This window comes from Apodemus sylvaticus, chromosome 18 (genome assembly GCF_947179515.1).
Source record: "Apodemus sylvaticus chromosome 18, mApoSyl1.1, whole genome shotgun sequence".
Classification (NCBI taxonomy): Eukaryota; Metazoa; Chordata; class Mammalia; order Rodentia; family Muridae; genus Apodemus; species Apodemus sylvaticus.
This window is the reverse complement of record NC_067489.1, coordinates 48164674-48179452: the sequence shown is the minus strand read 5'-3', so window position 1 is coordinate 48179452 and position 14779 is coordinate 48164674. Positions and strand designations below refer to the sequence as shown.

The 14779-nt window shown below is 34.7% G+C and overlaps 1 protein-coding gene across 1 annotated transcript; it reads right to left on the bottom strand.

Moving 5' to 3' along the window:
* Nucleotides 1–1380: 1380 nt before the first annotated feature.
* Nucleotides 1381–2361, bottom strand: LOC127668467 (cullin-4B-like). Its single transcript, XM_052162119.1, has 3 exons — nt 2267–2361; nt 2100–2188; nt 1381–1918 (listed from the first exon to the last, which is right to left on the bottom strand). The coding sequence occupies exons 1-3, from the start codon at nt 2359–2361 to the stop codon at nt 1413–1415; spliced, it is 690 nt and encodes a 229-aa protein (XP_052018079.1). The 3' UTR covers nt 1381–1412.
* Between the last annotated feature and the right edge of the window lie 12418 nt (nt 2362–14779).

Here is a 14779-nt window from a genome sequence, read left to right as displayed (position 1 = left end):
TTTTTTAAAGAGTCTGTATTATAAGAAAATAGATCCACTAGTAAATGGTTTTTCTTTCTTGGTAAAATGTGTTGTTATCAGACATTCCTACAATTTGTAAATGCCAAAGAGAAAAGAAAATTCAGTCCCTTGAAAAGATTTTCTCATACATTGTCATTCTAGGTTAACTTTCATGCAATTGGGCTTTCTGTTCTAAGTCTAATCGTTCAAATTGTTAGTACTTTTGAAAAGGAGTCTCTTTGACAAATAAAAATGTCAAGTGAAACTACATTATTATTATTTGTAAGCAACTCCATTAAATCAGGTATTGCTGAAGGAAATAAAATTTAAAAAGTGTTTATTATTTTATTCAATATTTTCAATATTTTAATGTATAATAGGAGGCCATAATTCTGCTGAGACCCTAGTTTTCTCTTCACATTTGAATCGGGTTATTTTCTGTCTACCTGTCATATCCTGGATTTTTCTCTTGGAGAGACCTCTGGTATTAAAGATAGTGTATTATGGATAATAGGCCAGAGCTCTAGTACTTACTAATTGCATATAAAAAGATGAGATAGATATATAGACAGATAGATCGATCGATAGATAGATAGATAGATAGATAGATAGATAGATAAATAGTAGATAGTAGATAGATGGAAAGAGTAGATAGAGAGATAGACAGCAGACAGACAGACGTATGAATCTAATTGACTGCATAGAAATAGAAACAGAGAGACAGCATATGGTGAAGAAAGAACACCAAGCAAGCTCTTCTGTGCTACAAATGTTGGTTTGGTTTGGTTTGATTTGGTTCACACATAGCTTCTACACACATTAGCATACACTTAATAAGAAAACTATATCACAGTATACTTATTAATAAATTGTATTCTACTTATTAATAAATTGTTCAATAATTTATGTAACAGCAAATTTAAAAAAAAAAACCTTTAAATAAAATAACCAAAATGGTGTTAGCCTAATACATTTATTCTATTCAAAATAAAACTATATAATTTAAGGATTATTTTCTTTTTTTTTTTTGTTTTTTGTTTTGACTTTTAGGCAAATAAACCTTTTGCTTTATTGATGATGTATAAGAATCACCCTCCCCCGTTAAATGGCCATAGGGATCTCTTCCCCAGTTCCAAAAGGAATCATGAAGACCCAGGTACTTTCTTAAAGAGTTTTCTGCACACCATACTCAATAACATGCATAGAGTTTAACAACATTCTTTTTAAAGGTTAAGTATTACTCTTTAAAATAGGTATGTTAACCACTGAGAAAAGTCCACTCAACTATTCCCATTACACTGTTTCATTTGGTCACCAGAAGTATAAAATAAGTCAAATAACATGAGATTCAACAAAATTACTTTATCCATTGACTACGGCATTATGACAACAAATGTTCCAAGGCCAACATTCTATGCAATATAGTTGTACTGATTTGGGTTTTCTTTATCTCTTTCCATGTAGTCCTTGTCAGTTAGGGATTCTATTCTCTTCTTACGATCAGCAGGTTGAACTGGAAATTTAAGCTGATTGTAGACTTCTGAAAGAAGAAGATTGTGGCTAAGTGTTTTCCTCATCTTCATAATTCGGACGATCACAGCATCAATTTGGCACTGTCTATCTTGAAATACTTTTTCTGTAGTGCTTGCTTGTTCTTCAACCGTTTCTTTCATCTGTATTTGATTGATCTTTATCCTGAATAGCTTGTGTTTGAAATCGTCATTCCAAATAAATTTGTCACTATCTTCGATATCTTTACCCTTTGGATTTTTAGCCAAAACTCTAGCTTTGCCACAGGCTAGCGACTGCGGAGTTCGTCTTAATTCTCCATCCTCTATCGCAGTGGCTTGCTTGATCTCTTGTAAACTGAATTCCTCTCCTTCATTAAACATTAGCAGCACCAGGGTTTGGAAAAGAGCTTGAGAAAATGTTGGATAAAATAATGATTATATTTAGATTTATCTATGGTAAAGAAGTTTTTGAGGCCTTCTATAAGAAAGATTTAGCTAAATGCCTATTAGTTGGCAAGAGTGCATCAGTAGACGCTGAAAAAAATCAATGCTGTCTAAACTGAAACACGAATGTGGAGCTGCTTTTACCAGCAAGCTTGAAGGAATGTTTAAAGACATGGAGCTCTCTAAAGGTATCATGATTCAGTTCAAACAGTATATGCAGAACTACAATGTACCTGGCAATATTAAATTAACTGTTAATATCCTGACAATGGGTTACTGGCCAACATATGTGCCTATGGAAGTCCACTTACCACCAGAGATGGTAAAGCGTCAGGAAATTTTCAAGACCTTTTACTTGGGCCAGCAAAGTGGCAGGAATCTCCAGGGGCAATAGACCCTGGGACATGGCTAAAAGCTGAATTCAAAGAGGGTAAGGATTATTATCTTAGGGGGGAAAATGCTATAAGATTTTATGTATGCCAATATGTGACTAAGTTTAAGTATTCTTTGATTAAAAATGCTCACATCTAAAATGTGTTTGGTGCTAATAATCACAAAAATGGTGTTTCTGCATTAAAACTGCTCATATTTGAAAATTAGCATTTAAATATTTGAACATTAAAATGAATCCAACACTTCAATGTAGTAAAATATTGACTTCTGTTAACTAAACTTCTTATATTAGTATTCTGGTCAGAGAAGAATGGCTTATATTAAATTTGGAATTTATATTCTATTGAAATCTTAACTAGTACTCTAGTAGTCTCTCTTTATATAAAAATATTTACTTCCATCAGAGAATCACATATAAAACCCAATACATAGTAGCTACTGAGATGGGTAATAGGAAAAATAAAGCCAGAAAAAATAGAGAGAAAACCACCCACACATGCATCATCGGAAATTGACTGCAACTGTATTGAACAGCATGCGATAAACTATGAAAAACATCACTTCAAACCACAAGCTGTCTTATTTCTTGTAACACTACTTCTGGCATTTAAAAATATAACTTCTCTAAATGTACATTATTCACTATTATAAAATCTGTATTTCCAGGAAATATTATGCCAAGTGACATTCCAGACTCTGTCACATTTGTACTACAGCATAACATACTCATGAGGAAGATGAAGAAATATACCTGATGTCCTTAGTGTCTGAGTAGTAGCATTTTCTACATAGGTGTTGATGGGTTGCCTTCTGTGACTCGTTTTATTTAATTTTTTTTTGTATTCTAATAAATGCCTGAGGTTTGAAGGCATGTGAAGGTTTCTCTCAAAGGGGTTAAATCATGAACAACAATAAAGAGACTAAACACATGATTGCTATAATACACTACAGATGTGTGGTGTTCATGACTAGGCTGGTCAGCGAAGGCATTCTAGTACGGATGTGAATGGAGTGTGAAGGGGGAAGAAGTGGATCATGGCAAAGCAGTGGGACATGTAAATGTGAAAGTCACATGTAAAATCCGAGGCGTGTAGAGACAAGTGAAAATAAGAACAAAATCCACAAAATTACACAGCACAGAAAACAAATTGAAGGTCATAAGGAACAGGGAAATGCTTTTCATAAGGAATAAGGTTATATGGGAGGATTATTAAGAGTGGAAGCTGTCACAGGAAGTAAATATGAATGTTTTCATGTTTACATAGGAAGTATTCTTAAATGAATTTTGGGATAAAAGAGTTAAGGTATTCATAAATTTTATTTTTAAAATGTACACTAAAGTTTCATTACAGTGAAAAAATCAGTTAAAAGGAGGAAGAAATAGTTGTAGTTTCCAAGGAACCAACCAGTTGTCAGCTGGTTCCATTGTTTTCTGGTGGTAGTGAATCAACAGAACACTAAGGGAAAATGGTAATGGAGCAGCATACGCAACGGATAAGCTCCACCAGAAGATACCCTTCAAAGTTAGGCTCCAGGGACTAAGTTTCTCGAGTAAGCCCCACCTTATAGGAAATCATTCAGCTCTCATAGCAAGAGTGGTTCATCCCTCTAATGATACTAGCACCCCCATAAACCCATCACCCCGAATAACTTCAAAGTTGAGGATCAAGTCTTCAACATTTGAGCAACTGTCGGCAATATATTTGTAAATCACAATAGCGTAAGCAGGAAATCATGGTAGTGACTTATACAAAGTTAATTCTATAAAATAAGCATGAGAGGTCAAGTGGAGGAAAGAAATGGCAAAAGTGTAAGAGTAGCTTAATATGTATAGTGGATAGAGAAACACAATGGCTTAGTTTTCAGGAACTCATTTTGTTTCAAACAAATGTGTTTTTTTTAATATTTAGAATATATGAAATGGTATGCATTTAACTTATACGGCTGAGTATAAGTTCAAGTGAAAATCAAAAAGAGAGTTGAAGCAGAGTTACCAAGAACAGGATAGAGGGAAACAGTCTCACTATGCAACAGATACCTTCATAGACTTTAGCCTGTCCTGGCACCATAGCATAACACTCCTTGTTTTCAGAGCCTGAGTCCTATTCTCTTAAATATAAATATCATACTATTTCCTTGAAATTCATAGAGACATTTATTCAAAATCATCAATGAATAATTATTGAAAGAGTTCAATATATAAAAAATGTGGTTTTATAATTTAAAAAGTTTACAAGGCAGCTCTACATAAATTCAGGAGCAACATATGTGTTTGAAGTAGATTAGAGGTCTTTACTGTTTATTGTTTTGAAGTACATGTCAGCTGATGCCAAAGTGATAGTGTTGATTGTGGGGAGAAAAAAATTGATTAGAAAGCAGGATCTGAAATGAATGTTAGAGATACACATAGAAGGAAATTTTTTTTTATCAAGTATACTGTATTTCTATCTAAGCACAAATTAACTCATGTAAACTGTCAGTTATACTGCCTATTCTGTAAGTAGCAAGTTGTGAAAATATATTCACCATAAATAAAATTGGAGAAGTGAGTATCACTTTTCCATCTACCAACTGTACTACTGCATCTGCAGTAGTGTAGAACATGTTGACTCTCATATGTAAGAGGGAGAAACAGGAAATCAGAACTGACTGAGATTTGTCAGGATTCAAGAAAGCATGAGCACACCATGTCTTGATGCTGGACCTGACAAGATTTTTCCTTGCCACATTGCTTCAGTGGCTTTCTCACTGCGGGTGAGCGGACAGCAAGATCACAATGATTTCACGAATTTCAAACAGAAGAGTGGAGGCTAGATACAATCTAGAGGCAAAGGTAAAGGTATGGTGAAGTTAAAACGCTAACGTTCACAGTGTTTTAACTTTTCCTAACAAGATAATCATTACCACTTTTTGAACATCAAACTGCTAAAAGCAGTAATTTTTTTGTGTTAAAATTATATTTCAAATTTATAATGTAGAAAAAAAAATACTTTCTGATAAAATACTGTACAATATCTAGTTAAAAATGTATAATAAATATAACTACATACTTTGCATATGTACAAATATATATGTAAGAATTATTAAATTAATAATATTTATATTAAAAAACTCAGATACTTATAAAGATACATCATTTTGACTTAACAACATAAACTTTTATTTTATATTAACCTAGGGATCAAATAAGTTCAGATATTAAAACAGCAAGATTATATAAATAAAAGTTTTAATTAGCTGTTAATATAACTTGGTAAATCTCTTGATATAATTCAATAACTGTTATACTTTGTCTTTCTCAGTTTCTCACTGCAGCTATTATTATATAGTTATTCAATAACTGTTATTCTATCAGTCACAACATTACTTTGTATTTAATATCTTCACATGCACCAGAGTAAATGAAGGGGAATTTAGTCTTAAAGAGTAGGGGTAAAACGTGGTTTCTTTTTTCCCCCTGTGTTTGACAACAGTTTACAAATCAAAAAGGGAAACACTGTTGGTTTTCATCTAATATTAGGAAACACTGCAGGGTGTGACTCAGCATGCCTTTCCTCTCAGCATTCAAGAGGCAGAAGAGAAGAGATCTGTAGTAATTTGTAGCTAGCCTGGTCTACATAGTGAGTTCCAGGACAGGCTGGACTATATGGAGAGCCCCCACCTAGAAACAAACAAGCAAATAGACAAACAAATAAAATAAGTAAAATGAAAACCAAAAATAAAAAAAAATCATTTAGCGAAACTAGGTGTGGTGAATCAAGCCTGTAATTCCAGAATATGGGAATAATGGGAGGTAGAAGCAGGACTATTTCCAATCCATGGGCAATAAGAATATTTGATGAGATCTTGACTAATTTGGACTACCTGGATAGCCTATCTCAAACAGACAACGACACAAGAGAGAGAGAGAGAGAGAGAGAGAGGGGGGGGGGGAGATGGAGTAGGAAGGAAGAGATAGAAAAAGGGAGAAAAAGAAAGGATGATAATAAATCATAAAATAAAGGCCAGTTGCAAAACCCAAATGTGTGTAAATGATTATGTGGGCATATTTGCTTAAAGACATATTGCAAATTAGTTATCTATTCAGTTATATCAACAGAGCTACACTTTAGACAGTAAATGATGGTTGAATTTTGCAATTTGTTCAAATAATATTTAAATGAGATTTCTTTAAAATAAGAATCAATAATATGTTTTAAAGTAGCTTGGAATTATTTTTTTATTTACTGAAGAAGACAGTACTTCATTTGAAATAGATCATCTATATTGCTAGATCAGAAGGGTATGATTTTATTATATTGTTAATGGAGTGGTTTGAATAAGACTTCCCACTTAGCGGCTAATACATTTTGAATACGTTTTTCCCCAGTTGTGGAACAGTTTGGTAAGGATTAGCCAACAGGGCTTAGCTGGAGTAGACGGGCCAATGGAAGCACATCCTTTCCCTGTGTCTCTCTCTGCTTTGTGGCTGAATCTCCATCGCCATGTTTGCCTGACTGCTGCCATTCTATCCTGGTGGTCATGGATGTAAATTTTCCAAAGCTCTAAGCTCCAAATAAACTCATTCTTCTCTAAGTTGGCTTGGTATGAGGTCTTTTCACCGCAGTAGAAAAGAAAGTGGGACTGTTAGCATCTGTCTAAACTCCACCCTACAGTTACCTGGCAATAGTCAGGTACACCTGACCCACTATAAAAAGGGTGCTTACCCTCTCCTCCCTCTCTTGCACTCTTGTTCTCTTGCCTCTGGCTTTTTCTTGCTTCCCTCTTGCCCTCTTCTGCTCTTCCCTTCCCTCCTCCCTTCCCTATTCCTTCACTACTCTCTCCATGTGCTCATGGCCATGTCCAGTCTTTACTTCCCTACTCTCTCCTTCTCTCTGCCTTTCTCATTCTCTACCACCGTCTTAACTCTCTTCCCCATACCCCGAATAAACTCTAGTCTATACTATACCATCATGTGGTTGGTCCCTCAGGGGGAAGGAATGCCTCAGCATGGGCCGCCTGAGACATCCCCTTGCCCCATACCTCACCACACACATCCATAGAACATATCTTCCTTCTCTGTTTATCTTTTATAAACACATCCTGTGTTGCTGGGGGTGGAGTTTAGATAGAATGCTGACAGGGACCATTTCCTTGATCATACTAATGTAATCTTGCTAAATATGGCATGAACAATATCTGGAAACATTCCTGTGAGTAGTGATCTAGTACAAGCTACTGTGTTTTCATAGTTAGCATAAGGACACAATTCTTACAAGTGTCACTGCATGGAAAGGTGGCATACACAGAATAACTTAGTTAAACATTCCCCTAATATTTTGTAGTTCCTATTGTTTAATGTTTAAGTAAAGAGTCTTGATTCAGATGTTAGTGTAAAGACAAATGATAGCGTTGTTTTACTAAACAGAAAAGATAAGGAACACTGCAGCAGTATACCTAGACTTTGAGGCATTTTTGTTGACAGTTTACATATTCTCCTTAAATATCAATATAGATAAACTATAAATCTACCACTTTCTTTTTTAAAAAAAATCCATGAAAACAAAGTTAAAATCACTGTAAAACTTGCAATTCTTGCTTATCTACCTGTCTCTGAAAAACATTGATCAATGTAACAGCCCATGTCTATACCTCTCCAGATCTCTGTGTCTTTTACAGAGGTGATAATTACTATCCTTGACCTTAGCACTGAAAACTTTTTTTTTGTTCCCAGGCATCAGTGTTTGATTCTTGGGTCTCTTCAAAATATGAAAACATTAGAGAACTTTTGAGACAAAACTAGAAGATAACAGTTTTAAAATAGAAATTAAGTTTTTAATCCTACTGATGTGTCAAAACTTTGGTCTAGTCTATGTGATGTTATGTGTTATGTGTTAACACAATTAGGAGAAAAACAAAGCTAAGCCACTGAAAACTAACAGAACAGGAACTCTATAACAATTGGTGTGAAGCCTATCTTTTTACATTTATAGTGAAGAACTTCACAAAAACAGGACAATGAAATGTCAGAATATGAGAAACAAGACATCTTATATACATTTATAGTATAAATGTTTTATGTATGTCTACTTAGATACTCATTCATGCTTACAAAAGTAAAATATAAATAAATAGTTGTATATAGTTATATATTACATGTTTATATATTTTATGTATATATATACATATGTGTGTACATATGAATATCAATCAGTATATATATATATATATATATATATATATATATAATCACACACATATATGTATTATGTTTCAGGCTAAGAATAAAATTTTATAGAATGATTATATTCAACTCAGGATCTGAATTAAATTACACCAAAAAATCTGTTTCCTCATATCTTATAGCATAAGATATACAGGAAAAGCCATTTTTATTTCAAAAATCTTTATCTGTTAGCTGAAAAATTCTATGAACCTGAACTAGACTTTTCTCAGGAATTATAATATTCTTGCATATACAGAGATTAATGTGGTTGATTGATTAAGAATGGGCTCATATATGTGTGAATGCTTAGTCACCTGGAAGTAGCACTATTTAAGAAGGATAAAGAGGTGTGACCTTGTAGGAGTAAGTGTGACCTTGTTGGAGGAATGTGTCACTGGGGTTGAGCTTCAAGGTTTCAGTAGAGGTTTCAGAATACAATTCCAGGTCCAGTTTCTCTCTGTGTCTCTCTCTGTCTCTCTCTGTCTCTGTCTCTGTCTCTCTCTCTCTCTCTCTCTCTCTCTCTCTCTCTTCTCTCTCTCTCTGCCTTTTGCCTGAGAATCATAATGTAGCCCTCAGATATAGCTAAAAGGGACTGTGTGCTGCCATGTCCCCTGTTCTGATGATAATAGGCTAAACCTTTTAAACTGTAAACAAGCTCCTAATTAAATGTGTTCTTTTATAAGAGTTGTCATGGTCATGATGTCTCTTCACAATGATTCAGCAGTGACTATGACAACTATCAAAGAAATATTCAGCTCTTAATTATGCACTATCAATTATGGTATAATTGAGAAAACAAGTTTCTTCAGTAGAGCCCTACTGGTGGTAATGGAAAATAACCAAGCCTTTGCTTTAAGCTGCAAAGCTTTTGTCTCAGGTCAGGAGAGTGAAGAAGCATATAATTATTATCAATCCAAGGAACCCAGCTTTATCTGTTTGCCAATCACAGAGTCTACTTAACTTCTACTCCGTAAATACTATACACTCATTGTTCATTTCTGTTATAATTACATATTTTAACTTCTATTGCAATTATTATTTAAAATGTTAAGACATACAAGATTGTAATAGTATATTTTGTTCTGTCCTTTATAACATTTTATTTTGAAAATTAGACATTTGCTTAAAGCTTGTGAATCATTTATTGTCCATGCACAAACCTCAAGAAAATTAACATTAAAATTATTTTAGAATGACTTAAAGAACAACTGTTAAGAAAATTAAAATTCATTGCTAATTACAAAAAAATTATGTGACATGGTCAAATTAAATAATGTTTTAGAGAAATATTTTGGTTTTTGGTTTTTTTTTTTAAAGGTCTGATTAGAACTGGCCATAAATATGCTGTTTCCAAGGCAACCATTGATGTTTCAAATGGACAGAAAAGCATTCCCCACCGTGAATGCTTTAGAGCATTGGTGTGATCGTTGAGAAAGAAAGGACTGCTCAAAATTGTGTATTGCTTTTTGAAAGCCTCTGGGGTATCTGCAAGGAGAGAGGAGGCTGAGGTCACATGGGCTCAGTAAACATCTTAGTTTGGAGCTTCTAGAAGACTTAATCTAAAACATTCATTTCAATATCTTTAACCTAATGTTTTCTAAAGTCATTTGACACTGGTAATTCTTTTCAAATCAACAAATTAGTTATCAAAAACATATTTATGAAAGGATAAAATGTAATTTAATCTGCCATAAAAATCTAAAGTTAGTAGATAAAACCATTTTTTCCAGATGTCTTTGAATTTCTAATTTCAATTACCTTCAATGGTGCTTAATATATAACTGTTACAAGTACCCAAAAACTCCAAATGACTTCTATACTATGTCCTAGAGCTTGCTCTCACATTTTCATTAAATGCCTCTATTTTATCTGACAATTTCAAATTACTTTTTCTATATGATAATTATTATTATATATTATTATTTTATATTATTTATAATTTTATTTAGATTTTATATAACTTACAGTATAATATATTTATAAAAATAATTATATTTATATAATTTATTATTATTATTATTATTAAGTGTGTATGTGCTTTGTCTGTATAAGCCTGTGTAGTACATGCATATAGAGTGACCACAGAGACTGAAAGAGGATATTATGTTTACAAGTGATACCTAATGGAGGTGCAGACAAAATGACAAATCAAAGAAAGATTTGACAAAATGAGTCAGAGATAGGACATGCCTGGTTTTCAAGAGAACAGACAGCAGAGAGAGGCCACTTAAGAAGGGGTGGATGGAAGAATAGGGGGAGGGAAGAGGGCTTATGGGACTTGCGGGGAGTGGGGACCCAGAAAAGGGGAAATCATTTGCAATGTAAATAAAAATAAATAAATAAATAAATAAATAAATAAATAAATAAATAAATAAATAAATAGAACAGCACCGAGTGAATCAGGCATAAGGGCAGTGCATTCAGTTCAATGCCTTTTGAGGTACTGGAGCTGACTTGAGTTCAGTTCCTGTATGGAGAGGCAGTTTTACCATGACAGTTTTATAAAGACAGGTTGCAGGTGAAGATACAAGAAGCCAGAGAATAAAGAATAAGTCAGAATATTAGAACAGATTGCCAGAATTAGTTTGAGGACAAGCAGAGCAATTCAATCAGAAACCAAGAAAAGTCAGTTTGAATTAGTCTGCTTGTCGGGGAGTTTATGTCAAAATAGATGGGCTGAAACAGACAAAGTTTACAAAGAAGTAAAAATGCTGAGCTTATTTAGAGGGATGCCTCTGATAGGACAATTACATTTGGTCAATAAAGTGTACTTTTATACTTTGTTGAAATTTTCTTCTTATATGGTATAGTGACTCCCTTGTCATGATTCATTTTTAGCTGTTAATTCTCAGGTATATCATCTAAAGTTATTATATTACCTTTGCCAAAGTTAAGAGATGGAGCTTAAAATAATTTATGTGTTTATTAGATTCAGAAATGAAGGAAGGGCTGGTCTGTGGATAAGAGAAAGGCTCTCTGAACAAGGTTTTTATTCAAATTTCAATCTCAATCTGGAGAAAAGAGGTCCCTAGAGTACAAACTAAAGTTTTATAAAGAGCTCCTGGTCTTTGCCTTAAGATCTGGCTCCAGATTTTTTGTTAACACATGGATGTGATACTGGGAGAAAATTCAATTGTCTGTCACAGTCCATGTGAGATATTGATCTATCTATGGAACTGGGTTAGCTACTTTGACTTCTAAGTACAAAGTAAGAAATGACATTGTTGCAGTGATGGTGTGGCCTCAAATACCACATATGAAACTTACAAATACATATAGGCTAGGAATTACCTCGTCTGCACCCACCTCACTCCAATTTATTTTCACATACTTGCCTCTCATTCACTGAAATTGATATCTGATATTGAGAATGACCCTGTGGCAGGATGAGATGATGGTAGACTGAGATAATCTGAAAGAGGAAAACAGAGCCTGATATTTATGGTCTAGTTTTTGGGTCTACATACCAAAACAGCAAAACAGGTACTGTTGACAACATCACATATGTACATGCATACATACACACACACACACACACATGCACGCACACACACACGCACACACACACACACACACACACACGCACGCACATGCACACACAGACGCACACACACGCACGCGCACACACATACACACACACACTTTCTGTATTCCTGGCTGCAGGGATGAAAAAGAGTGAATATACAATTACAGTATTTCCTCTCTGGGAAGGCTTGATTAATAGGGTTAACTATCTCTTTGTATGCTGTGCCTGATGAGGTTACTAAGAACTCTGAAAGGATTATATTATCAGTGAGAAATTAATGTTCTTATAAAGATTGAATGAAATCCATACAGTAGTCAGCTAACAATGCAAAAATATTTAATCATTCTTTTCTTTACCCTGAGGACTTAAAAATAAGAAGATTATTTAAACTGTGTGTTGATTTATTGAAAAGGCTATTCTAAGGAGGAAGACTGAGTCTGATTTTCTGACATGTTCTGCTAGTGGGTATGAACTGGAACAAATTTGGCAAAGAGCAGAATGATGAACGTAGAAAAATTTTGTATATTTCTATTCAGTGAGGGGAACATATCAGTTTCATGGGGTTGCTACAGGAAAATATTGCATATTGGGTGCTTTACAGGGATTATTTACTCATACTCCAGATGTATGAGTCCTGAGTCAAGTTACTGATAGGAACAAGTTCTCTCTGAAAACACTAAAGGAGAGTCTTAACCTTGATATCGTCTAACTGAAACTGAACACCAATATGTCCATGCCTTGCCACTTAGCACTTCAGTCTCTGCCTTCCTGGCTTCAGGTCCTTGCTTTATACATAATTCATGCCTACATATGTCTACTCATATTTCTTTATCCATTGTGCTGGCTTATGAACTGCAATGATGACCTCACTTAACACCAGCCCCTCTATAATCATCCTATATCCACATGAGTTCATATAGTCATTTTGTAGTGGTTTGATCTTTTCCAGGGATACAATTTGGTAGATATCAGTGTGAGATAGTCATAAAAGATAATAGTCATACTTTGAATTTGTTGAGAAAGAATAGTGATGTCCATATCGTTGTTTATGGCACTATGAAAATCTCAGAAATTTGTCCATCCCATGCTGTGAATGAGAAGCTCCTCAGAGGAAGATAGTTTTAATTTGGATTTGAAAAAAAAAAGAAGAAAAAGAATAAGCAATAGTCCCCCAAAAATAAAAGTATACTAAATTTAAAAACATCTAGAACCATAGTCTCATAGCTAAACAGATTGCTCAGTGGTGAAGACCACGTACTGACCTAACAAAGGATGCAAAAACTGTTGCTATCACCCACATTGAGTTACTTGCGAACATGTATAATTACATATCTGAAAAACCCAACATCATTTGCCTCAGTATCTTCCTTCATGTGTACATACCACACCACAAACACATAATTAAATATAAATCCTTTAAAAAGCAATAGACTTACAACCATATATATTTGGGAAATTATATAATTATAAACACATGTATATGAATTCTTAGAAACATATTCCAGTATCCTGTTCATTGTGTAGAGGAAAATCTAAAAACAAAAGTAAACACAAAAATAAACACAAAACCAAAACAAAACATGATTCCTGATTATTCTTTCACCTTCAATTAGGAAAAAGTTGTCTTGTTTCTCATTCTGTTTGCAATATCATACATATTTAGTTAATATTAACATATTTTACTCATATTAACATGGTTTCCTTAAGAAAAACTTTATAATGAAGACTAACATTATTTATTTATTTATTTATTTAAATTATTCCATTTGTTTACATCTCAAATGATATCCCACTTCCCTATTACCCTTCCCCAAACCCCTCATCCCACAACCTCCCTGTCTTTCCTCCCCTTTGCCTCTATGCCCCTACCTACCCACCCTCTCCTGCCCCACCCTTCCAGCATCCCCATTTGCTGGGGCATCAAACCTCCACAGGACCAAGGGCCTCCCCTCCCATTGATGTCAGACAAGGATATCCTACGCTATGTGGATCGCTCCATAAACACTCCTTGGTTGGTTGTCTAATCCTAGGAATCTCTGGGTGGTCCGGCCAGCTAATGTTCTTCCTCTGGGGTTGGAATCCCCCTTAGCTCCTCCAGTCCTTCTGCCAGTTCCCTCACCAGGGTCCTCGAGTGCTCCAAGCATCCTCATCTGCATTGGTTAGTTGCTGGCTGAACGTCCCAAAGAACAGCCACACCAGGTTCCTCTAACCAAATGCCTCTTCAAGTCAACAGGGTCAGGGTTTGGTGTCTGCAAACAGGATGGATTCCCAGGTCGGTCTGTCCCCATATGGCCCTTCCTTCAGTCTCTGCTTCAATTTTTGTCCCTGTTCTTCCTTTAGACAGGGACATTTCTGGGCTTAAAACTTTGAGATGAGTAATCTGAATTGAGTCAGTAAAGAAAATTTATGAGAAAACTCCAGTGTGGTGATCTAATTTTCTTTTCTACTTTAGAGATAAGCACTCTGACCAAAGCAACTTGAGCATGAAAGGGTTTATTTCATCCTATGCTTTATCATCCACCATCAAGGAAACTGAAAGTAGTAATCTGGAGTAGACCCTGGAGTGGACACTGATGCCTTGTTTTGTGGCTCACTTTCATCTGCTTACCATATGCAACTCATGGTAGCTGTAGAGGAGTATCAGCATTCCTCCCATTGGGCTAAGCCCCAGTCCATCAGTTTGTAGTCAAGCAAATACAC

Bases quoted from the DNA above. Each gene is read 5' to 3' on its own strand.
- LOC127668467 (XM_052162119.1), bottom strand. From the start codon at position 2,361: ATGTCCCAGGGTCTATTGCCCCTGGAGATTCCTGCCACTTTGCTGGCC. The intron at 2,189-2,266 runs GTAAGTGGACTT...TAATATTGCCAG, and splicing joins ACGCTTTACCATCTCTGGTG to GTACATTGTAGTTCTGCATA. The intron at 1,919-2,099 runs GTAAAAGCAGCT...CATTTTCTCAAG, and splicing joins ACATTCCTTCAAGCTTGCTG to CTCTTTTCCAAACCCTGGTG.